Source organism: Carya illinoinensis, chromosome 15 (genome assembly GCF_018687715.1).
Source record: "Carya illinoinensis cultivar Pawnee chromosome 15, C.illinoinensisPawnee_v1, whole genome shotgun sequence".
Classification (NCBI taxonomy): domain Eukaryota; kingdom Viridiplantae; phylum Streptophyta; class Magnoliopsida; order Fagales; family Juglandaceae; genus Carya; species Carya illinoinensis.
In genome coordinates this window covers 8245177-8271710 of record NC_056766.1, presented here as the reverse complement: position 1 = coordinate 8271710, position 26534 = coordinate 8245177, and the positions used below count along the sequence as shown (strand labels likewise).

The following is a 26534-nucleotide window of genomic DNA, read 5'->3' as shown; positions in this document are numbered from 1 at the left end:
AAGTGGTTGAGTTTGGTATACTTCTGGTTAACATCCTGAGTTAAGTTGCTTTATGTAAATCATGGTTACGTTCTTGGGTTTCATTGAGATATATAAGCTGCCCTCTAATGCCCATTACCAAATGGGAAGCTGAGGCATATTGAGAAGTTTGGCTATGCGAGTTTCTGTCCTCTGGGAAACTCAACAAGCTACATAGCAGCAGTAACCGACCCCAGCTATTCAGTTGTTCAAAGCCTTCCCACTGCGAATTGCCCTGTGTGAGTCCTCCTTACCTTTTACTCTTTACATGCAAACTGTTCATTCAGTAGTTTCTATAAACTGACTACCTCTACTTCTTAAGCTTTGAAAGTTAAAAAAAAAATAAAGAACAGAGGTTGTATTTGTGCCTGAATATGATGGGGTTCAATAACCTGAGAAATCTGTTGTCAATGGTGCGATAATAGAATAGTTTTTACACTGGCATTTGTTATTTCCCTCAGCTACAAGTAACTTTACATATGTATCAGGAATTGCCAAATATGCTGGGTGGGTCAAAGGATATAGATTTATGAGTATTATAACTTGTTCCAGTAGGTTCTAATATGTATTTGTAAAAGACTAAGTTTGTATTATCTAGAAATGTGCAAATATTCGATGGTGTGACACCCCTTCTAAGTCTGGTCCCTATCACCATCAATATCTCAAGAATAGGGGTGCTTTTGAAATACGAGGCATTTGAAGGCAAGTTGCTGAGAATAGATTGCAATGGCATAAAATACATGTGTGTGATGATATTTTAAGAGAAAAGGTCACTGGGATTTTCTGTTTTTCACAGTGTAAGTGTTTATAACAAACATATGTAGTGTGTATAGCTTCTTATAATAGTTTTATGTATATGCTCATCTGTAGTGTCCATATCTGTTATATATATAGCATAACTTTAGTCCTGGCAGATGGTTGTATTAATACCAGATATGGGATTCAGGGAATTTATGGAAATATACAATCTGGCCTTTCATTTTAGATATGGATGAAAAGCTGATATTAACAAAGACTATTATATGATGTAGCTAAAATGAGAGGAACAAGGAATGCATGTAATGGACGTGGTGGCAATCGCACATCAGTACATGGTAGAGGCCAAGGGGCACAAACTCGAGCACGCATTCTAAGGGACGAGTCTGTTTCATTTTCAGAGGCATCCACTCAAGGCCCAAGTGTCGCACCAGAGGAGGACACAAATCCTGTGAATGAGGCTGAAGTTGCTAACACGCTAGTTGAAGGTATATAAGCCCCATTAACACACAAGTTTCAGAATTGTACCAACTGTGTATTAAATATGGTTGGTACATTGTCCATTTGCAAGTGGTAATAAGGTGATAAATAACAAATTCTGCTTTCATTGTGCAAGCTCCTCCCACTCGGAAGCGTGGAAGAGGACCAGCAAGGTGTTCCCAATTTGATCGCATTCGGAAGTTTGGGAAAGTGGCGGTGGAGATTAAGGATGGGCAAAGAGGAGTATCATGTGAAAATGCAACGATTTTTTCAACACGCGTGACATGGATTGTGAAGTTGTATGCCGACATGCGTCATGCAAGCTGGACTCGTGTTGATAAACTGAACAAGGAAGAGCTAACAGATCGTGTCAGGGTAAAACCATTGGCATATGATTACAGCAAATACTGACATAATTTTTTAATTTGGCATTTTTCAGTGACACTAACTAGTTGATACATCTAGGCTGATTTTGAATTGGATTGGTCTAAAAGCAACCATCGAGAGACAGTGGCAATGGCACTTGCTCAGAAATATAATGATTTTCACTACCTATTACACTGCAAATACCAAGAGTATGAAACACATGAGGCAGCCCTTTCTGGAGGGACAAAGATGGTGGACAAAGCTGTGTGGGAAGCTTTATGTGAGAGATGGGGGAGTGAGGAATTTCAGGTAAGATAACTGTACTCTCAGTCTTTACACTTTATTTGAATCGTTTCTAATAATTCTTGTACCTGGACGTTGGGATTAATTACATTGTGTCAATGATAGAACCTATCAAGGCGGAACAAAAGTAATAGGAAAAATCAAAGGATAAATCACACGGGTGGCAGGAAGTCATTTGTTAGGCTAATGGAGGAAAAGGTGAAGTTATACATTTAATTAACAAAGTCATATAGTGTTTTTCTTCCTGTTTCCATTATGAATATTTTACTTATTAAACTGATGTTAAAATCATGAAGCGGGAACAAGCTCCAAATCATGTTGCTTTCTATCGGGAGGTGCATTGGTCTACAAAGAAGGGTAGATTTATTACTGAAGCTGCTGAGCACAACTACGTGAGTTATAATGGCTATATATAATAATGATATAGTTTGACAGTTTTATAGAAATTTGTCAGGACAGTAATTGGTTAGTTCTCAAACATGGATTTCTGATTTGTGTCTAATGTAGAATATGATGCTTGAGCGGATGAATGAGATGGAACCAGAAGATAACAATGATGAGAATGCCAATGCAGTGTTTAAGGAGGTGTTGGGTTCCCGATCGGGCTATGCTAGAGGTTTAGGACACTTAGTTATACCTGAACCATCTCAATCCTTGCTATCCAATAGGGAGTTTGAACGTCTTAGGGAGGAGAATGAGAAGAACAAGGCAGAGAATGAGAAGAACAAGGCTGAGGCAGAGTTGTTCAAGAAGAAATTTGAGACATTTATGAATGATTTGGAAAAGATGAATGCTTGTTTTTTAGAGTGTGACAGGCTTAATGAACGTGTTACAGAATTAGAGTCCCAAAGGGAGTCTCAACGGGAGACTCCAGGAGATGCGTAGGCATCCTCCCCTTCACAACACTTTTGTTGAATTTTTTGATGGTATTTTGAACCTTTGCTGGAGTAGCATAGAAAATGCATGAAGCATCCTTTTGTTGAGCATCCTTTTGAATGATATTTTATGAGTTGGTGGTTTTGGAGTGGTAATGAAGATGTATGGACATTTTTGTGTACCAGTAGTGATGGATACATACTTTTGTTTATTTTCCCTAAAGAGAAGTGTCAAAGATGCCAGCCCATGGCCTTTAGAGCAGGGAACAGGTATGTGTTATTTATATTTCATTGCATGCTGGTTATTACTTAATGCATTAGGCGGCCAATAAATGTGGTAAGCACTGGTGTGTTACCTGCATGGTCTGTGCTGACATTGTAAATGTTATTAATACATCCAGATTACTATATCTTCCTAGTTCACTTGTAGTTAGGAATACTATTGCAGTAGTTGGAAATTGATAGTAGAGATAATTTTCAGCAATCATAGAATGATGGGGAATGTCACTGCTATATGTAAAGAGACTTGCTTGACTATGTAACTATGTGGTGTCAGGTTAAGACATATAAGGAATATGTGTTTCAAACAAAGAATATTGTAGTTAATCTTCTAACATTGATAGTCTAGGTGAAGTCATGTAAACAATAAGTGAATTTTTGTATAAGAGGATACAAGAATATTGCTGTTGGGTTGGTACACATCTAGATAACCTATGTAACTCACCAAATTCTGAAGGATGAATATGCAATACTCAATCTGTTTATATCTTCAGTGCTAGATAAGATGCAAAGACAAAAAATAGGCTACTTTCACACTAATCTAGGCAAGACTGTAAGAGCAGTCTAAGAGCAGTGTAATATTGGGATATAATATAAGTTGGGATGTCCCCAGGTAATAGGAATTACTTTTATTGTTGATAATGTGATATTATATTATATACGTGTATTCTGAAAAATTGCATTTGACCAATGGATTTAGAATTACATCTGTTTTTACAAGCTTCTATGTGACATTTGCAGATCTACTATGTTCAAACACAAGATGGCAAGGGTGAGTTATGAAGCTCCATGCATGCAGCAAAAGAAGAATGCTCCAGCAAAGATTGGGAATGAAGCACATGGTCCTTGTATGCATTATATGGTTTGCACAAGTGTGGTTGGATAAACAACATGCAGTTTCTTTTGTGTATCTATGGCTTTAACCGATATTCAGATATTTTGTAAAAAAATTAATGCTGGTGACATGCTAAATCCCAATAGACCATATGCTTTTCTTATATATTCAATATATAAGAAGGTTTCTTATCCCAATAGACCATGGAACTTGGTTTTGGGCATTCACGTTCAGGTATTTTATTGTCTGGGCAAGTTACCGATCGACTAGCATTAATGCAAACTGGTTATTGAATATATAAGGGTGGCTGAATCTCAGGCCCGACGACATAGTGATTTCAAACTGAGTACCTCTGAAATATACATGTATTATTTTGAATTGATGTCTAGCTGATTTCTCAACAATGTAAGAAATCACTACAGATGAATTCTAAATACATAAATTCGATCAACATTAATCTTACAACAAATAAGAATGTTGCAAAATTAAATAAATAAATAGGTAATAATAATAATAATAATAATAATAATAATAATACCTTTACCCCTATTATTTATCGACTCCAGAAAACGATAAATAGAAATGGTAGGATCCCTAATTTGGGACAATATACAAATGCCAGTGTAGCATTTGTTTGGGACAAATGGATTCTTTAGGTATTAACCAAAAGCTGTGAAGCTCAATTTATGTCCAAATTGAGTTATTCTGGCAAACCAATACTATGCCGGAAATAGTCACTTTCATTACTATTTATCAGCTTTTCTTACCAGTACATATATAGGTATATCATATTTCCGAGGAATTATTTTGTCCCAAATGATCATCTTGTGTGACGAATAACACGGGAAATTGCTATTTCCGGTAACTTTATAATGCGGGAATTACTATTCCGAGAAGACAAAATTACCAGAATAACTTATCTGAGATGGCCTACATGTCGTAGGAAACTTCTATTTCCGGCTGGTTACACTCCTTGGAAATACTAGTTTCCAATATACTAACACATCAGAATATAATATTTCTGGTGTTAAATTGCTGGGAGAAAGTCATCTTTTCTGACGATTCGGTGATGCCAGAAATAGTCATAATTTCGGACATTGCAAAGTCTCGCAAGAAGTAATAGCATCTTGGGCCAGTTATTTCTGGTGACCGTGCTAGGACATGAATATGCCAGAAATACATTATTCTGGCAGGAAATGGGAGTAATTGGGACCAAATTGTTCTCGGGAAAAAGTGATTTCTGTTGTAGTGATCTCAGTCTATCATATCTCATATCCTCTCATTTATTTCTCAAATATCATTCAAACACAAATACTTTTGAACTAGTCATTACAACTTTTTCAATGTGTTTATTACAACTTTTCCAAAATTTCAAACAAAAAATTAAAAAAAAAATAACTTTTTCAAATCTAAAAATAAAAAATATTCAAACAATATTTTTAATTTTATAATATTTTTATTTAACTTTTTCTCTATTTTTTCAAAATGACATATATATAATATCATAATTTAAATTATTTTACTATTATTTACAAATTTCTCATTTCATCTCCTTATCTGACCTAATCATCAACTAATTAAGAAGACAGATGGTGTTGAAACGGTCGTACAGAGATGAAGCCGAGTTTGAGATTCCACCAACTGCTAACATTCAAATGTCTTACTATCATCCTTTAAACCCACCTAACTTCTTCTTTTTTATTATTTCTGAATGAGATGAAGTCGGTATCCCATGTGGGGATAGGGGATCCTAACAAATACCCAAAACAAAAGTTTGCAATGCATCAATTTTGAAAAAAAAAAAGAAAACAAATGAAATGAAACTAAAAGTACTAAAAGGTTTCGGAGGTTGAATGAGTAAGAGGAAAACCCAAAAGTATAGAGATGTACACTGTAACAATCTGTATGGAGGTGGTTGATTATGATCTTCTCTCTCGCACTTTTAAAAAAACATCCACACTCATTCAAAAGGGTGAAACAAGTAGGTTTGGAATTTTGGAGCGATAGAGGTGCAAACAGGCCAGCCACTAAAGTGGCAATCTGTGGTGGCCACATGCCTATTGCGAGGCACTTGCACCTCAAACTTTGAGTGGATGGAGATCTTGTTAGAAAATACAAGGGAGAAAAAGTAGAATAAAAAGTATAATTAATCGTAAACTATTTGAAATGTGATGTTCTTGATCCTGCCATTACAGTTTCTCAATCAAATTCTATTTGAATATGCATCTTTCATCTTCTCCGGCTTCTTCCCCAATAGAGGAAGATGAAATCTATTTCCAATAGAGATAATCGTCAACCTATATCCTCCAACACTTGAAATCTATGCCGTCAAATTTCTCAGTTTCAATCACCTTCACTTTCTCTCTAGCCATCGTTCTTACTCAAAACTGAACTCGACTCTTAACAATAGATGTTCGGAATGATAAGAGAAAAAATAAAACAAAAGATAGAAACCATAACACGAAACTGTACAGGATTTAATTTTAGATGATAAACAAATATAGTATGGCAGTAAGGCGGCCGTATAGGAAAAATATAATATATATGGTAAACCCTAAACAACAGGTCAGGTTGGATTAAGTCCAATCTGTCCAAGACCCTGCACCATGGCCCATGCCTTAGTGAAAATCAACCAAAAACCCATAACGGATCTTTGTAGGGTCAAGTCATTAAACTGGGTCACCACAAACACAACCAAACTCCACACATAGAAGCCTAATATTGATGGTAGTAGTTTGGGAAATCTAGGGTTGGCTGGAGCTGTGTGTGTTATTCGTGATGCTAATGGAAACTTGCATGTAGCTTTTTCTATGTCCCTTGGTCAGAGTTCTAATAATTTCTCAGAATTGAGAAGTTTGCTAGAAGTGGTTAGAAGGTGTTGTCACCTTAGGTTTCACCGTGTTCATATTGAGACAGACTCTTAGATCCTGGTAAGTTGGCTCACTAGGGGAGAGTACAATATCTGGTATCTTAAGGATTTTTGGGAGGAGATTCAGATTTGCCTAAGAAGCATGGATTATAGAGTGAGTCATGTGTTTCATGGGGAAAACATTGTAGCTGATTTTCTATCTAAGCAGGGGGTTGTGGGTTTAGACATGGATTGGATTGAAGATAGGGTTATGTTGCCCAATAATATGCAAGCTCTTCTTCGCATGAACAGACTTGATATTCCTTATTTGCAGATTTTGTAGCAAGTTAATTGTTTAATTGCATCAGTTTTCATCTGTTATTTTTCTTTTGATGTGCGCTAACTTTTTATTGCAAGTTGTTTTTCTCATATTCTAAGGTGTGCTTTATTGTTGATTTATTTGTATCCCTTGGACTCTTGTATCTTGGTTGTTTGTTTTAGGTGCTTGGGTTTCGGACTTTGATTATTTGTAATCATCAGGTATTTGTTTGTAACCACAGTTTTTCTCGACTAAAAGTGAGTGGTATCAATAAACTTTGAATATTGTCCTCTTTTTTTTAAAAAAAAAAGAAAAAAAGAAAAAAAAAAGAAAAGCCCAATATTAATTCTCCCACTTCAAGACTAGTACAACAACAAGTATTAGCAATTTGCCTTCAAAATTGAAACCTTCATCCCCCCTGCAACTCATAGCTCATGTCCTTAAGTTAGAAGACCAACTGAAGTTGTGCATGACTTCAATTTCTCAAGTGTAATACTCTTAGTCAGCATATCTACAGGGTTCTTCTTTCCACAAATCTTCTCAAAGTATCAATTGCCCATCATCAAGAAGAGATCAAATAAAATGATATCTAATTTGAATATGTTTGGTCCTTGAATGAAATGCTAAATTCTTGGCAAAAAAATATAGCACTCTGATTATCAGTGTAAAGAGTACCCTTCACATTCTTCTTACAAAAACTCTCTAAACAAATTATCTTCTTTAAAACTTCAGATACAACAACATACTTGACTTCTATAGTAGACAAAGCAATAGTCTTTGGCAAGTTTGAACTCCAAGACAACATTATGAACCAAAGTGTTTACAAAATATGGAATACTCTTTCAATTAGTATCACTAACTAAATCCACATCAACATAACTTTGCTTTTTCAGACCAACTACAGTAAGGCAAGCACACATATTTGAAGAATGCCTTAAGTACCTCATAATCCACTTTATTGCTGCCCCAATGCTGAAAACAAAACACACCTATATGTTTTGAAAATTCTCTCAACAACTTTTCTTGTGCAAAATCGGCAGTGTCTAAAGTGAAAATTCTCTCAACTTTTTCTTGTCAAAAATTGGTAGTGTCTAAAGTTGCATATGCTCAACTGATGAGTACTGCATAAATTTTGGAGTATGGGATGTGTGGAACCTAAACAATATCATTTATACAGATTAACATATAATTATATTTTGGAATTGGGAATTGGACTAAAATTAGGGGTGCCAATTCGTGTTCGTGGGTTGTGTTTATGTCATGTTATGTCACGAATATTCGACTACATAGGTGAACTCGAATCCAACTTCTTAAACTAAACGGGTCAGACCTTCAAACTTAACACGACTCATTTAAATAACAGGTCATGTCATGTCATCCGTTTTGACCCATTTAATAATTAATTAGAAATGAATAAACACGATAAGACTTATTTCAATCTGTTTCATTTAAATTAGTTGAACTAACCCGCGTAACTCATTTGACCTGATTAAAATAATTTTACATTAAAATTAAAATCTATATTTATTAATTCTAACAATATCTCAAAAAAAACAATAAGATTACCCACTGACAAAAGATATTAATAGTTTTTAGATTTTAATCTATAATGAAATAAATATTACATACCCAATAATAAAAAATATGAGTCCAGAATTATAATTTTAACAATAAAAATATTAACATATTAATAAATATTAAAATTACAACCCAATAATAATACAATTATATATTTGAAATAAAATTTAAACAAATTATTATGAATTGATTTAAGGTTAAACGGATTCACTTATTTATCAATCATATTTCAAAAGATCAATCTATTTAACTTGAAATCATTTATATTAAATCTAAATCTAATAATTTTATATCATATTTATGATAACTTCACAAACCTTATCCTTTATGAGAGAAAGTCTAAACGCAGGCCTGGGGGGGCCTCCCTGCGGACGATCTCCTACGTGGACTAAAACGCCTCGTTTGAATTTAGTGATGAAAACACCCCGTTTGAATTTTGTTCAACTGATCGAACCCCTTCCTGAAAACACAAAATGCAGCGTTTTTCATTTGATCGTTGTTGTCTTACTCTCAGCTCCACCGAGGAGGAAAAGAGGGAGAGACTGACACAGAGAATGTAGAAACAAAGAGAAAGAGAGAAGTCACATCAGTGCTCTGTGATTGTGTGTGTGTGTGTGTGTGTGTGTGTGTGTGTGTGTGGAAAGCAGATGAGGAAAGCAACCGTGAAAAGGTTGACTGGAAAATCCTGTGTGAGGGGCAATCATTTGCAGCTTTTTCCTTTATTCCATTTCCCACAAAATAAAAACTTGTGAAAAATACAATGAGCCTCCGCCATTGGCAAATTGAAAGAAACTTATCTGGTTCAAAGCCGTGGGTTGTTGCAAATGGTGCATGCTGGAGCTAGGGCTGAGCACCGACAAAGTCGGAGTCGAATTTGGCCTCCTCCGACTCCAACTCTGACTTTGTCGGAGGCCGAATCCGACCTCCGACTCCAACTCCGCTTAGACCCTACTCCGCTCCGACTCCGACTCCGACTTGTCGGAGTGGAGTCGGAGCGGAGTCGAAGTTGGGCTTTTTGTTGGGCTTTTTTATTGGGCTTTTTTTTAGACTTTTTTCTTTGACCCAGTTAACATTTCAATTTTACAATTTGCAACTCTAATCAGATTTGGGCTTCCACATCAATTTTTTTTTTAAATATAATTTGAGATTTCTAATTTATCTAACCAAAATTAATACATTAGAAAATAAAATTAAGTAACAATTTAATGTGTATTATTTAATTAACTCACTAAAAAAATCACTAGTTAATTATTACTTTATTAATTATTACTAACTTAGAGAGTTAGTTATATATTAGAAATTTAACAAATTTTTTTTATTGTTTTTATATCCAAGGGAATATATTTAATAATTATGTAATTATATTGTGATATTAATTTAATATATATTAACTAATAGTATACTATTATATATATATATATTATATTAGTAATATACTAATACTAATACTATTAGTCTATTAATATATAGTAATATTTATTAACTTATTTACTATAGTCTATATTTATTACTATAGTCTAGTTATTACTATAGTCTAGTTATAACTAGATGTTATAACTAGTTACTAATATATTTATTAACTTATTTACTATAGTCTATAACTAATAATAACTAGATGTAATAACTAGTAACTAATAATATGTAATAACACTAGTTACACTAGTTCTAATAGATAATAACTTAAATATATTAATTTAATATATATTAAATAATACTTTACTATTATAATTTTTATATATATTATATATTAGTAATACACTAATGCTAATACTATTAAATTAGTAAATTAGTAATATTTATTAACTTATTTACTATAGTCTAATAACTAGATAGCCTAGATGTAATAACTACTAACTAGTAACTAATAATATGTAATAATACTAGTTACACTTGTACTAATAGATAATAACTTAATGATATTAATTTAATATATATTAACTAATAGTATACTATTATAATTTTTATATATTAACTAATACTATACTATTATATATATATAATATATTAGTAATACACTAATACTAATACTAATTCTATTAGTCTATTAATATATAGCAAATTAGTAATAATTATTAACTTATTTACTATAGTCTAGTAACTAGTAACTAATAATATGTGTTAACACTAGTTACACTAATAGTCTAGTATTAATAGATAATAACTTAAAGATATTAATTTAATATATATATAACTAATAGTATACTATTATATATATTAGTAATTTACTATATACTAATAGTCTAATACTATTAGTCTATTAGTATATAGTAAATTATTAATATTTATTAACTTATTTACTATAAGTTTATAACTAATAACTAGTGTGAATTACTAGTATATTATTGAATTAACTAATGATGTTAATATATAAGATATAGTTATATAAAATCTATATAATCAATTTTAATTTTTATACATTAGTATTAAATGCTATTATAAATTTATTACTTATATATTAGTGTTATATGTTATATTATACATTAGTATTATAATGTTACATGTTATTAAGCATTTTAGTATTTATACATTAATATTACTTGTTATTATATTTATATTTATATGATTAATATATAGAAAAACACATATATTATTTATAAAATATATACATTAGCGGAGTCGGATAGGAGCGGAGTCGGAGTCGGATCTGCCTGGACTCCGACTCCGACTTCCCACCGAAAAAATCCTCCGACTCCGACTCCGACTTGTCAGAGCCAGAGCAGAGTCGGAGCGGAGCAGAGTCGGAGCGGAGCCAGAGCGGAGTCAGAGTCAGAGTCGGATTTTTGAATTTTTGCTCAGCCCTAACTGGAGCTACTACGCCAAGGCGAAATGGTGAGGCACGGCATTTTCCCCTTCCGCTTGAACTAGGCATGCATTTTCTGCTTGAATGGTAATGTTTCTCGGATCATTTGCATCTTTTTTATTTTTTTCTTTTTTTTTTAAATTTTTTTTATTTATTTATATACATATATATAAATGCTACGTCAATGGCATTCGCGGGCAGGCACAACATTATGCCTGCCTGTAGCACTACTCATCCTTTATTGTCACTCTTATTTAAAACAATTCTGCTAGGGGCAACCGGGACTCGCAGTCGCCGGGCAGTCGGTTATGCCACGTCATTAATATTTTTTTTTTCCTTTAAACAAAGCAAAACCAAAACAGGCGAAAGGGAAAAAGATTTCAGAAGAGCTCTACATTGTGGTCTTCAGGTTTGGACGAAAGAAAGATCTGTGTCATCGTCATCATCGTCTTTGGGTTTGGAAGAAAGAAAAGCTCTATGTCTTCGTATTCGGCTCTGGAAGAACTACAGTACCTCATAGGGCTCTCTGATTCTTATGGGTGGGTCTCTCGTTTGGATCTTCGCGTGGGTCTCTAGTCCATCTCTGTTTGAGGGTAGATCTTGGGTGCAAACTGGTAGATCTTCGATGTTGGGTCTTCATGTGGGCATCTCTGTGGGTAGCTTCAGGTAAGATCAATGTTGTTCTTTTCTCAGTCAACTACATTTCTTCAACTACTATGACTTTGTTGATGGAACATTTGAGGTTGTGCTGATCTTTGTTGATTATGAGGTCCAAAGCAACGATTCACGTTCCAATAGCTTCCCCATCTTCTTTTCTGTATTCAAATGAAAAATAATATTACTAATAATAATAGTAATGAAAACAATATTAATAAAAGTTGTGAATGACTTGGAGTTTGAAGGGAATCATGATTTGGTTTTTTATTGTAATCTTTGAAGCTCCAGTTTTTGAGGTTTGTGCCTCACATCATGAGGCACTTACAAAATGCATAGCTCTGGGCTTGAAAATCATTTCATTTTAATTATCTTTAATCAGTCTTTGTCTTTGAAGGGGAAAAGAAAACAAATGAAGAAAATCTTGTTTTTCCTTGATGAGTATATATCATTAAGAGTTTTTCTAGATATTACACATGCACTTACTTTACTATTTACTTTGGTTTATTGAGGGGAATGGTGGGGTTTGAGTCTTCTTAACTATAGAGTTGCTACCTATTATATTATAATTCCTAGAATCTTGAACGTTTTGGTAATGATTAATAATTTTTTACTTATAAAAAATTTGAATCTTTACCAGCTTGAACATTTATTTTAGTTTAAATTTGTGTGAATGAGCAATGAGATGCATTTGATGAATATAAAAAAATTGGTAACTATATGAGTTTGGGCATTTTATTTTATTTTAAATTTATGCTGATGGATAGGAGATGCATTTGATGGATGATATCTTATGAGTATATACTGAGCTCCCCATGGTACTTGCTTATGTATGATGCAAAAATTGTCTCATACTTCACACCATGTTTTAACATCCATGCTTTAAGGCCAGCCCCTACCTTTTGGGGTTGGGAAAGCTTGTATCAGAAGCTTTTGAGAACCATGTGCAACTTGCCTACTTGATGTAATAAAAAATCTTTATGAGTATAACAAGAATCATGATTTGGTTTCTTATCTAGAAGAGTAGGTGTATGTCGCCATATGTTTGGTGTGTACAGCAGGTGATGATTAGCATATGGTTGTATGTTTAGTCTTTTTCTTTGCCGCAAGAGATCATGAGGATGTATATCATTGAGAAATTTTTATCTTTTAAGAATCATGGTGATTGTTTTGAACAAACAACAAAAATTATTGAAAGAAAACTTATCTTGATTTGTATAAAGGTAAGCCCCCTCAGACTACATAAGAGCACGACTCAAGACTATATTTTGTTGCTGCTAATAGTTGTGCCAGGCCTCACGAGTATCATCCATACTAATAAACAGATCGATGGCTAGGAAAACATGGATCGATAGATCATAAGCAAGAAAGCTCCCATGCATGCATGTATCTTTGTGTCTAGCTTTTTTTCCTAAGTATTTCTAAATTAATGACAACACCATTTATGAAGCCACTCAAAATATCACAACAATTGAAAAATAATAAAGTTCATAATAAAGAATAACATGTCTCATCTCTGTCTTGTATATTTCATTCAATTAAAATTTAAGATTATGAAATTGAAAAACATGGGTTGTTGTACTGTTTGTATATATAGTTCTTCTTGGGATTGACTTTTCATATGATTATTGTAGATGAAATATGTGTGCTTGGGGATTATGAACAGTAATTATTGGGAAAGTTTGCACTTATAATGTTGTGCCTAGCTTACAGCACAATGTCGCATCGTTATCTCTTTCTATCGAGTTGATATATGAGTTGATGATGATACCACTGCGCTTAATCTATTAAAGAAATGAGAGTTGGATCTTGAACTTTTGGTATATGTTGTAAGATGTGTAACATATAAATCTTTACACCAAGTACCCAGTGAATTTTACCTTAGTAAAACAATTTTGGTGTTGCAAAAACTATGTTTGTCAATTACTAGTCATCAAAGCCGACCACTTCATTTGGTGATATATACTTGATGAGAGATGGTACTTCAGAGGAACGCTCCTTTGCTTGAATGTAATTCCTTGGGATTGAATGTATTTTAGAGAATTTTTATGTATTGAATGTTATCGTTGTGTATTGAATGTATTTGAGGGAATTTTTATGAATCTGTATAAAATTTTATAAGTACATTACTGATAATATTTTTCTTCAGATCAATGGTTGTAATGTCATTCCAGATTTGCATATCCAGATTTTTCTTTAGATAAGTGCATATAATCTTTTGAGTCCCAGATGAACTTGAATACGGGGACTTCTAAATATTTGTTTGGATAAGTGCATGAGCCCCGAATTTTTCTTTGGATAAGTACATATCCATATTTGCTTTTTTTTTTTTGCCTCACCCCGATGAGGACTTCTAAATATTTGTTATTTTCCGTTCCAACTTTACATCTTTAATTGGACTACCATGAAAGTTCCTTTAGCCTGGCAACTCCATAGCAATGAAGTTCCAATGCAAATGCATAACATCAAACCTGATCCTAAAATATAAAAGAGGAATTGCCTCACAATTCTCCCTCTCTTTGGCAATATACACATGTATGTCTATTTCGACACATTCACAGCAACTTCATCTAATTGCATGGCCAGTGTAGAGTATCATCCTATTGAGAACATATAGATCATATATTCTATCTTGTCTTGAGGACTTACTTATATCAATTTTCTTTTTTTGAAATAAAAGTTCTAAGCCTTTTTTTTTTTTTTTTTAATTAATCTCAATTCAATTTCCCAACTTGTTGTTAGGACTTATACAGCTATGAATCTCCACTTGTGCTTGTATAGCATGAAGCGATGACAAATATATAACTATTTGCAAATTGGAAATATTGTGAAACGAAGCTCCTTCATGTTGTATGGATGTGACTCCCAAAAGTGAAGTCAAAGGGACTAGGTTGAGTGGAAGCAAGTGACTCCTCCATACCCTTCTTCCGTCAGTCTTTCCAACTCTTTTGCCTCGTATGCCTTGGCTCTTTGCATTGTTTCTAAAGCATTTGTGTTTGAGTTGAAGTCATAAAATGAACTTGCTGCAGTAAGCTTCATGGAAAGGAACTTGACCTGATTCTGTAAGGACCGGACATAATTAATTATCTCATCCAGCATCACTGCCATTCCCATGCTCTTATAGCATCCAAGGACAATGTCATACAAGAATCTAAGTTTTTCATTGATCTTTCCCCTTCTAACCCATTCTGCTAAGCTGTAACTAGCAGTAGATTGGCTTCTTCTAGCTCTAACATGACTTGTATCAATAATAACCAATAGCTACAGCTTCTTCATAGGAATTTATGGAAGCTCTCAAATGCAAGGCTACATTGGATCATTTTCATGAAGGAAAGATAATTAATATGCCAGCAGTTGAGAGAAAAACAGCAAAAATAGAACACGTAAAAATGGCTTCAGTCACTTACCTAGGATCATTTCTAGACAAGTATAGATAAGCCCAAACAGTTGGCTTGACAAGTTCCATTGTTTTTATCTCCTAAAAATATTTTCACAAAGCACAAGCAGATTAACCAAATTGACTTGGAGAACAGATCAAAAGATGTAAATCACTGCCTAACTTATACATGTTTCGATTAAATCAATATTGACGTAATCACTCAAACGTATTATCAATAGTTCGAAACAGAGAACTTACCTTTAGGTTGTAGGAGCCATCACCGGCACGAATGGATATCTTACTCGCAGTATAGCTCTCATCAAGCTTGAAATCCAAATAAAGAACAACTAACTTCAAAACAAAACAAACCCATTAATTTCTACTAGCTAAGAAAAAAGAAAATCAGTTAACAAAAAAGAAAAAAGAAGAATCAAGCAAAATCTAAGCTCAAAATTTGCATATCACATACTTGAAGCTTAACCTTCTTTTGGAATTGAATATTAACCAAATGAGGTTGTGCGCCGTATCATTTGAAACCCAAAAATGCAATATAATAAATGCAATGGTTAGGTTTTCAAAGATAGAAAGGGGAGGAAATGGGAGAAATTGGTTTTGGAGGGTGAGTGTAATTTGATTACTGCAATAGGTATCGGGTTGTCGTCGCGGAGGAAGAGACACCATTGTTGGGCTTGCAAGAGCTGACACTCCAGGTCACCTTCTTCCCCATTTCTCTAAGGTCATCTTCTACTATCAGCATTGGATTTCCACCTGTAACTTTCCCTTCATCTTCTCCTTCCCATGACTCCGTTGCCATAACCTAACTCTTTCTTTTTTAAAATTTATTTTGTCGAAGGAGGTGGGGGAGAGAACGATTTGGAGGGAGGGAAAAGGGGGAAAGTCTGAGGGAGGGAGCTGTGGGAGGAAATGCGAATTTTTCTAACTTCTGAAGGAGGAATCGAGAGAGAATCAGACAGGAGGGATTCAACAAAATCAAAATGGTGCGTTTTATTTTTATCCATGTTAGCGTAGCTGCTTACACGCCGTTTACACCTAACGACTACCTCCAGAGTTTTCCTTTTCTTTTATCGATCTCCATAGTCCTTTGTGCATGGGAAAAGAAACCAAATGGGTCTGATTCTTTGTTATGGTTGAGAAAGTTGTCGCCTTAAAAGCTGCATGTATAAACTCTTGAAAGAAGATCCAACAACTATAAGAAGAAAACGTTTATATTCTTAAATTGACAGAATTTGTACTTTGGTGATCATATTTCTAAGCTAATAATAATTTTAAGAGATAAGATATATCTCTCTGAAAGATAAGATTTGATTTACGCTTTTAGGATAAGTGTTGATTTTACATGATATTAGAGCAGATGTCTTAAATATAAATCTTGACTCTACACTTTACTCTATTTAATTAAATATTTTACGTGTTAGGTCTGTTCATTAAGGGAGAGTTTGAACATATGTGAAGAGAGTGTTAAGATATAAAATAAAATATACATCTTTCCAACTGCTCAAGCTTTTGAATTAAGTGATAATTTTAAGGAAAACTCTAGACAAACTTATTTCGTTTTGTATAAATTAGAATGTTTAACATCACTAATGTGTTTGGTTAACAAGCCTAACCCAACTCAACTCAATTCATCTCATCTAATTATTATAACTTTCACAACTTTTAATACAAAATATAATAAATAATTTAATTATTTCAAATCTTGAAATAATAATAATATTAAAAAATATTATTCAAATAATATGTTATTCAATTTTCAACTTTCAACTCGACTCATCATCCAAACCGACCACTTTCAGTATGATCTATCATACATTTAAGAGTATTGGCGTTGGCTTAGCTATATGTCAAATGCTAGCTATTTAAAATTTGGCTAAAAAGGTATAAAAACCTCTGCATTGGATCTAACTTTGGTTACGAGCTACAATGTTGCAACAAATTTTTCCATGCACAATAATTTGGTCATCTCTTTTGTTTATATTATTTTCTTCTTTTTTACATTGTTTTCTTCATGTAACTTGAGAGGATCATAATGTCAATTTTATTTAAATTACTTTATTTTGATGCTTTATGTCTTTTTTGATGTATTTAAATGCATAGTTGTCGTTTTTTAAAATAATAAAAACGAAAACGACACTAATTTGATGAACTTGATATATATATATATATAAGTTACAAAACAGACTAACAAATAAATAAATAAAAATATTAATATTTTATCATTATGAAGAGAATGATGAATACAAAATGGATTTGATTTTAAATAAATTAGCCATCATAAAAAAATAAAAAATAAATAAAAAAGAGCTTTATCCAAAAATATCGTACGTAATTCGACCTCTCTATGGTTATGATAGTTAACTGAGAAGTTCTACGCAACATCTCACTGTTTCTTCTACGTAGCACCATTATTTTAAGATTTTATTATTCATCATTTTTATATATTATATTTTTTATTTTATTTTATATTTTTTTTAAATTAATTTTAATTAATTAAATTCTTCTATTTATCATTTATATGTATATATTTAATAAGAAAAAAAAATCATGTATAATATATAATATATAAAAAGGATGATTAAAATTTTTCTAATTAGTTAAATCGGCAATCCTCTCAAATTAGAGAAGTGTACGTGGGAATCATTAGGGTGTATGGAATATGACAGGTTCTGACAGTATTGTACTGGAAAAGATGGCATCGATGATCCGTACCGATTCAACGGTCAAAAACTGAAAACAGGCTTACGCTTTGCTTCTCGATGCGAAGGTGTTCCCAATGACAAAGAAAACACCTGCCTACGTGTGCCTGCGTCCGCTCGTTTGAATTTTCCATCTTTTCCAATTCCTCCCTTACTTCTTAACTTTTTAAATAGGCAAACTCTGGCAGATATCTCTCCCAGCACGAATCTTTAAAAAAAGCAATGATTTATTTACTTTTAATTAATTTTTACACATTCTCTCTATGCCGATTGTTTTGTTTGTCTGAATAACATTAAATAAACCGATATTATGTATGCAATGAAAAATCATTTAGGGTACTCTTCATGCATTTTTTGGAAAAAGGAAAAAGAAATAAGAACAAGAAAAAGAAACGACAGAAAAAAAGAAGAAGAATAGAAAAGATGGAGTAGAGATCACGTTAAATTGTGAGGTGTGAAAGGAAGAGGAAGATGAGAAGAGAAGAGGAATGAATAAATGAGAGGACGGTGAGAGGAACTTAGGTATGGGAAAAAAATGAGATATAAGATAAATATGTGAATTTATAGGTATTTTTTTTTTTTTGAAGTATATTTTGAGTGGCTATACTTACCCACCCCGACTTTATACTTCTTTTCCAAGTGAGGAACCCTCCTTAGCCCATACCCGCACCCTCACCTAGGGTAGGCGGGTTTCCCGTCAGTTACCTAGTGGACTAGTGGGACCGGTGAATTGGTTGAATGAATCGAGTTCTAGGACCTCGCCATTTAACCCTACCAAAAACCCATTTTCCTCTTGGAATATCCGGCCAATCTGATAATACTCCCTTAAGGTTTCCTTATCTCCCTCAAGAACCTGGGCACATGTCACCTTTTTTCGAATTTGATTTCAACTTGATCCACCTTTCTCAATTTATTCCCAAAACAAATTCCTTCTCGATCTGAAACTGCTCTAGCCAGCTCATTGATCTGTGGCAACAAAAGGGATATCCAATTTTATAGTAAAATGTTGATCACCTTGGTTCCCTTGGCCACAATTACCTAGTAATGATTAAGAATAACAAATTCATTAAAATGCCCAATTGAGAGTGAGAATTAGCTAGCTTTCATGTGAAAGAACAATAATAGTCGAGATGTCAACAAGTTTACTAATACTTCCTGCTAGGGGGTATTTTCGTCAGGGCCTATAGCCCATAATACTAACTCGGGCCCATTTTTTCGTTAGGTCCCATAAGCTGTGGGAATGTCGGCCTGAGTCCAAAAAGGCCCCATTTGGTAGCTCAGGACGGATCCTAGACCCATGTGAGTCGGGAGTAATCATCAATATTAAGATGTGATGTTGCAGAAGGACGCAAGAAACCATAATTGGGGAAAAGAGAAGAGATGACATTAGGCAACTCTGCTAGAGACTCATGCCACATTAAATGACTGACACTAAAAAAACTACGCCACATTAAATTCAGTATAGCTGTGGAGACTCCGGGGGGAGGCATCCCTCTACCCCCTAACATAGGGCATGATCCACCTAACCTAAAGGACCAAGTATAAAGGTCGCTCATGACTGCAAGTTAGAAAAGAAAAAACTCAAGTATGTTGTCAATTATACTCTACTGTTGTCTTCCCCTTTAGAGCAATTTGATCTCTATTCTATATTGACTTTGCCATTGGAGATTTCCTGGGCCACCGTAGGGCCGCCCCTCTCTTGCCTTAGGACTCGACTCAAGTGAAGACCTGGACCGTCTGAGCGACCCGATCCAAGGGCGTACGAAACATGATGTTAACACTTCCAAACAAATGTTACTAATTAATCTCTTCCTCCTCCTTCCAATCTCAAACTTCCAACAAGACACATAGCTTAGACAAATTTGGTTAGTTATATGTGGTTGGGATTGGTTGCATATAAATATGAAGAGTAATGCTACTCATCATCTCAATTCTCATCATTTTTTCATCATCTCATAATATAGCATTAGATGATTAGAGATTATTTATTATATTTTATTTGTGAACCTATCATTTAATATTACATTATAAGATAATGAGAAGATAATGAATATATTTTTTCTTATATGAAAGACTATTTTTTACAACTTTTTATATACAAAAAAGAGACGTTGAAAGAAAAATATTTGCAAAGAAAATTGTTAATCAAGTACTTCTTTTTCAAAACACGTTAGCTGGTAATGTTATGGTGACTTTTGTGATGGTTTGGATACTAAATATGAAACAATCTTATCTCATTTAATTATTATAATTTTTTCAAATTTCAATACAAAATATAATAAATAGTTCAATTTTTTCAAATTTTAAAGTAAAATTAATATTAAAAAATTACATGATAACAATATTTTATTTAACTTTTAACAAAACATTTTATCTCATTTAAATTGTGTAATCAAATGAGACCTAAATGCAATATACTCTTATCCGAATTTCCTAAACCAAAAATATTAGAGAACTGATATATACAACCAATTCACAATTATTTCCTAAAATATTAGTTTTTTAAAATTTCCTTGACTTTTGTTTGGACTTTAATCTATTTGGAATTTAGATTTAAAAACTAGTTTATTGTAAATTGGTTGTATTTATATCTAGTGTCAAAATATTACAAATGCTAGTACGGTTGACAACTTGACATTACCCAAAAGAAGACACTCTGTATTTTTCTTTTGCTGAACATAATAGAACGTCATTTATCCAAAGAAAAAAAGAGGATGAAGAAGACAGAAATATCTCTTTTTTTGGGTAAAATTAGACATAGATCCCAACGAACCTTGTGACGAACTTTTAGTACCATATATGTATCAGAATTCTCTACCCATGTATGCACCACCTGCAAATATCCTCGAAACGACCAGAAGTGCCAGAACAACAGAACTTTGGATGAATGATGTTACTTTACTTCTTCCTTTTGTTCTTTCATTTTTATCGTTTATGTATTTTATTATTTTTAATTTTTTAGTTATTAATTAAAAAAATGACTATTAGTATATTTATATTTTTTTTATATATTTTTAAAAACATTTAAAAATATTAAAAAAATATAAGAAAAAGATTGATAAAAATTGAAAATGAGAATTTGGCCTGGGGGCACCCCAATCGTCATTGCTGGACAGCTCCCTATCAGCACTCAACTTACTATTTTTTTATCATCATTTTACTATTTTATAATGTATTTAAAATTTTAATTATTTTCTTTTAAGTAGTTTTTAACCTCCTTAATAATTAAAAAAAATTAAAAAAATATACAACTTCGCTAATAATTACTTACTTAACTATTAGGTAAAAATAAATAAAAAATAAAATAAATAGTAAAATTATGGTAGGAGAGCAGTAAACCTATCTTTCTTCTAGAATTTTACCATCCATCTTAGCTCAATCAATATACAGACGTCATAAAATTACCTGTGCCACCAAAAACCATGATTCCCATGGATTATCAAGGAACTTCACATACACTTCTTTTGGTGTAAAAGTCGAACCAGTGAAGGAAGAAAAAAGTTGTCGAAAATAACCAACGAAACGAACGTTCACAAAAGGCAAAGTTTCATAATCACATATATAAAATATTCGAATTACATACACATCATGCATTTTAGTATATAGAAAACTACAAAATATGGATATTAAAGTCCTAAAGAAACAGCAAAAGTTGAAAACATGGAGTGGGGAAAGCAACAGTACAAATACTGCACAACCCTCAATCATCATTGACAAAATGCACGGACCTAACATGGCCGTGATAATTTTTTCTTTTTTCAGGAATAATGTGGTTCTCAAGTCTTCTTTTCGCATTTTCCGACGCCTAAACCTCTTAAGCAATGATAGAGAACAGTGAGACTAGAAAGCTAGCGAGCTTCATCAATTGTGGAGAGGGTCGGAGGCGTTTGGAACCTTTCTCTTGCTTGAGAAGAACGCGTCGAATGAATGCTTCAGACGTTTAGGCCGCTGCCTCTGCTGTTGTTTCTCTTGCATATTTGGTGGCTGCAGGCTGTTTACACCAACAACCAAGCCCGCTTCCTTCTCTACGCAGACCAAGAAAGCGAGAAAAGCCAAGAACATTAGCTTCCTCAACATCCCCACCCGCAAAGACTGATGAACATGCATATTGCCGCCTTCAGGAGAGAGAGAGAGAGAGAGAGAGAGAGAGAGAGAGAGAGAGAGAGAGAGAGAGAGAGAGTTCTTCTAGTTCTCCTTTCTTCAGAGTGAGACACAAGTAATGGGTCCGGATAGAGAAAAGGGCGTACAAAAAAGGTTGGGAGGAAGAGGACGGGAGGAGGGAAACTGGGAAAGCTATATGGCTTTGTTTGGCAGCGTAAGAGGAAAAAAGGTGATGTGGTGGTATTGAGTATTACCCTGCAAACAAGGGACACATCCCACGAGAGGAACCCCTTTTTTTGAGCTTTTTACTTTTATTTATTCTTTGTGCTTCACGATCGAGAAACTTTTCTTCCTATCTTGCTTTTTGTCCTTGCTTTCAGTCCCTAAACCAGGGTCACTCCACAAGTGCAATTTATGGCATGTAGCATTCAGATCTTGGCTCTTGTGCTTTTCCTTCGTCTCTGCAGTGGTTGTCTGCCTCGGAAAGTGGTCAATTTTCTCTCTATAGCTACTGATCATCTAGCCCAGAAAAAAAAAATCCAACACTTACATCTGAAGAACAGTGAATACTGAAGCCCCATCTTTCCAAGGACTTCTCTTCTTCGTGAAAAAGCCAATGCTGCGCCAGTATTGCAATCCTTTTTAAGGATAGACAAACAAACAACCAATCTTTACTGGAAATACACGTTTCGAGAGGTCAAATCATGCTTGAAGCTAACCAACAAACGGTACTCCTTCCCAATGACTTTCGAGTAAATGGCAGCATCAATATTCTCCAGAATACAACAAAATCCTCTGGTTATACGAGTGAATCGGCTAGATATGGATCTTCTTTGATCCAGAGCCCCTTGAATGGTTTGAATTCTGACCTGCACAAGTTTCATCCAATCTAAAAGTGGAAGAACAAAAACATTCTTAGAGCAATTAAAGAAAATATCTTAAGTGGTAAATACCATTGCCAGATGAATATGTCATTGTATGCTTGTTTTACTTGCCTCCTTCAAGAACAAGGACAGGACAAAACAAAACAAACAATGCTACGTTTGTTTGGATGTTGTTTGGATGTTGAGTTGAGTTGAGTTCTTTATAAATAGTAGTGAGTTGAAGAATAAAATGAGTTTAGTGCGATCTATTTAAGATAAATTTAGATGTATTTAAATATTAAGATGAGTGTAAAGATATTTATAAAAAATTAAAAAAGTTATGAATTTCACATATAAAAATATGTTGAGTTGAAAAAGATTGTAAGTTTTAAATATAAAAAGATATAGAATTAAGATGAATTTAATAATTTAATAGTTGAGTTTTTAAATATTAAATTTAATTTAAATTGAATTGAATTGAATTGAATTGATGTCAATTAAATCTAACAACCATACGGATCCTAGTTTCTTGAATATATATGCTTCTTCTCCTTCAGGCTGATTATCTAATAATGCAAATATTTGAGGATGCTGACATTTATAAAAAGGGATGCAAAACAACTGCAATAATATCCTTGGATAAATCATACACGTATGTCCTCGAGACGGCTGTTTCTGCTAGTCTGCATGAATCGGACTTGTGGAAGTGAGTAATTGATTGGAATCTTTGGTTCCCCTACGTTTGAGAGCAAAACAACAGTAATCATGGTGGTCTGCATCTATTTTCAAACCACAATAATTTGACCCTTTCATCCTGATGAGACAATCAACAAGTCTTAAAAAGTAGATGCACTAGTATCAGAGACAAAGACTAGGATAAAACCTCCTTTCTCCCACGAAAATGTGTAAATTTCAACGTATCATGAATGAAGAAGGCACTCATCATGTATTGAAAAAAATAATAATCTTTTTCAGCCAATTATGATATTGGTATCAACAAGTACGAGGGTCCATTAATGGAAATTCTTTATATTATATAGATATATTTTATTTTATTTTTATCATTGCTTTTAAGCATGTATTTTAGTCGGTCTCTATGATATGCAGCATATGCTTTAACGAACAAGCTTTATTTTTATGCCTTTTTTATCATTGTTTGATGATGGGAAGAAAGTGGCGAACTGATCTCATTCCACATTAAATTCATTAGAAAAAATTAAGTTTCTTGTGACGGAACTTTAATGGCGGTCACGAAAGATAGAAAGATAAATTCTATATTTAGTGACGATTTGTATGTCCGGGTGCCACTTTTATTTATATAAAGGGAGCGATCAATTGGAAACTGACATAAAAAGTCGTTTCTAACTTTAGTTTAGGTGTTGAGAAGTGTTGAGGTATGTTTAAATAGTAATAAAAAACAGATAAAAAATAATAATAGAATATTTAATAGTAATAAAAAGTAATGAATAGTAATAAAAAGTAGGTAAAAAATAATAATAAAATAAGGAATAGTAATGAATTATATTGAGAAATATTGAGATAATTTGAGTACCCAAACACACAATCTATTCAACTCATTTCATCTCATCTCATCACATTAAAAATGAGTTGAAAAATGATAAACATGATACTTTTTACAACATATTTCACAATTAAATTTTAAAATATCATATAAAAGTAACACCACTTAATAAAATTACTCTCATTTTATATAATGTGTTGTGAAAAATGTTATGAAGAGTGTTGTATGTACATCATTATTCTATGTGGGGCCTATCTAAAATGAGTTTAGTTATGTTTGGATGTTAAAATAAGTTTATTATTATTTATTGAAAGTTGAAAAAATGTTATGAATTCTACGTATAAAGAAGTATTGAGTTGAAAAAGGTTGTGAATCTCATATGTAAAAATGTTTTGAATAGAGATGAGTTTAGTAATTTAAAAATTGAGTATTTAAATATTAGACTCAGTTTAAAATTAGACTAAGTTAAATTAATCTCAATTGAATATTAAAATCAAATGACATAGTTGCTGTTTCTTTGTTGGTCGTTATTAGAAACTATCTTTTACGGCGGTAATAATGTCATAACTTTTGTTTTTGGCTAGCGGTAATAAATAAATGCCACTAGTTTGATTAAGCAACTTTGTCAGAAGCTTTCTTTCTTTCCCTTTTTTTTTTTTTTTTTTTTTTTTTTTTTAAAGTTTTGCTAACCATATTTTTGGTACTATTTATGTTATATTATATATTTTTTTATACATAAATAATATTTAAAAATTATTTTTGCTTGAGAACTAGATTAATTATTAATTAATCATAAACCAATTTTAACACGACTATTTACAAATCATAGCCACATGACACAGGAGCGCGCTTCGGTTTCTTTTAGAAAAAAAATTTATCAATAATAGAAGAATTGAGTCTTAAAATTTCATCTAAATAACAGCCAAAATGTTTTTTTATCACTAGATAATGCAACACAATGAGGAAATTTTTTTTTTAAAAAAAAAAAGAGGACAGGGAGGGATGAGCCAATGACTTGGCTCCCACCTATTTCCCACCAAGGCGATTTTGCTGCATTCCGAAAGTCAGACTGTGATACTGCGTCTAAAAGCCACAGTGGATGATTTTGTGCCGCACTCTATTGGTTCGATTTGGCTGAAGGAAACTCTTCTGCTTTCTCACGATCTTTGGTTAGAAGGAGTAGAAACATAGTAAAATAAAAACTAGTACGTAGATGGTCCGTTATGTTGGCAAACAACTATCAATAACTATGAAGGCACATGGGGATCACGTACTACTGCTAGAGAGAGGAAACTGAGGCCGCTGGACCCACTGATGAAGGGCATGGTGGCAGAAAACAACTCTATGGTGAAGCAGTGCGTGGATCTGATGCATGGCTTAAGATGCACATGAGACTCAAACGCCACTACTATGGGGGATTTTCATCCAGAAGTTGAAGGATTGGAAACTGAAAAGTCTTGTGACTAGGGGCGTGGAGGTCATAGGTGGCCAAAAATCAGTATATTGGCCTATCTTCGTCTATAATTAGAAAAAAATCAAAAAAATCTACTGGACAACTCTGGAGAGTAAGAGGGAAGGATGAGCTGAAGCTCCACCCCGTCTAGATGGATATTTAAGAAATGGGTGTGGTTTTGGGAGAGAGCTTTTCAAAAGGGGGAGAGAAAGGAAGCTTTTTTCTTTTTGGCAAAAGTCAAATTTATCATCGAGCTATATTTTATTTATAAGATCCATTAAAAAAAATTAAAAAAGAGATTGAATTTGGTCATATTTACTTGGACAATAATTTCTTCCCAATAAATAAGTTTCATAAAAGGAAAATGCTAGATCCCCGCTGGGGGATCCTG

General features: G+C 33.3%; 1 protein-coding gene and 2 long non-coding RNA genes across 3 annotated transcripts; 2 read left to right on the top strand and 1 right to left on the bottom strand.

Annotated features, from left to right (window-relative positions):
* The first annotated feature begins 1355 nt into the window (after nucleotides 1-1355).
* On the top strand, nucleotides 1356-3111 carry LOC122295388. Its single transcript, XM_043104397.1, has 2 exons — nucleotides 1356-2315; nucleotides 2431-3111. The coding sequence occupies exons 1-2, from the start codon at nucleotides 2214-2216 to the stop codon at nucleotides 2806-2808; spliced, it is 480 nt and encodes a 159-aa protein (XP_042960331.1). The 5' UTR covers nucleotides 1356-2213; the 3' UTR covers nucleotides 2809-3111.
* Nucleotides 3112-11670: 8559 nt separating this feature from the next.
* On the top strand, nucleotides 11671-14310 carry LOC122297586. The gene is made up of 2 exons (XR_006238837.1): nucleotides 11671-12123; nucleotides 13746-14310. It is a non-coding gene; the product is annotated as an uncharacterized LOC122297586 (long non-coding RNA).
* A 364-nt stretch (nucleotides 14311-14674) lies between these two features.
* LOC122297568 lies at nucleotides 14675-16446 on the bottom strand. Its single transcript, XR_006238814.1, has 3 exons — nucleotides 15960-16446; nucleotides 15519-15841; nucleotides 14675-15417 (listed from the first exon to the last, which is right to left on the bottom strand). It is a non-coding gene; the product is annotated as an uncharacterized LOC122297568 (long non-coding RNA).
* Between the last annotated feature and the right edge of the window lie 10088 nt (nucleotides 16447-26534).

Bases quoted from the DNA above. Each gene is read 5' to 3' on its own strand.
- LOC122295388 (XM_043104397.1), top strand. From the start codon at position 2,214: ATGAAGCGGGAACAAGCTCCAAATCATGTTGCTTTCTATCGGGAGGTG. The intron at 2,316-2,430 runs GTGAGTTATAAT...TGTCTAATGTAG, and splicing joins AAGCTGCTGAGCACAACTAC to AATATGATGCTTGAGCGGAT.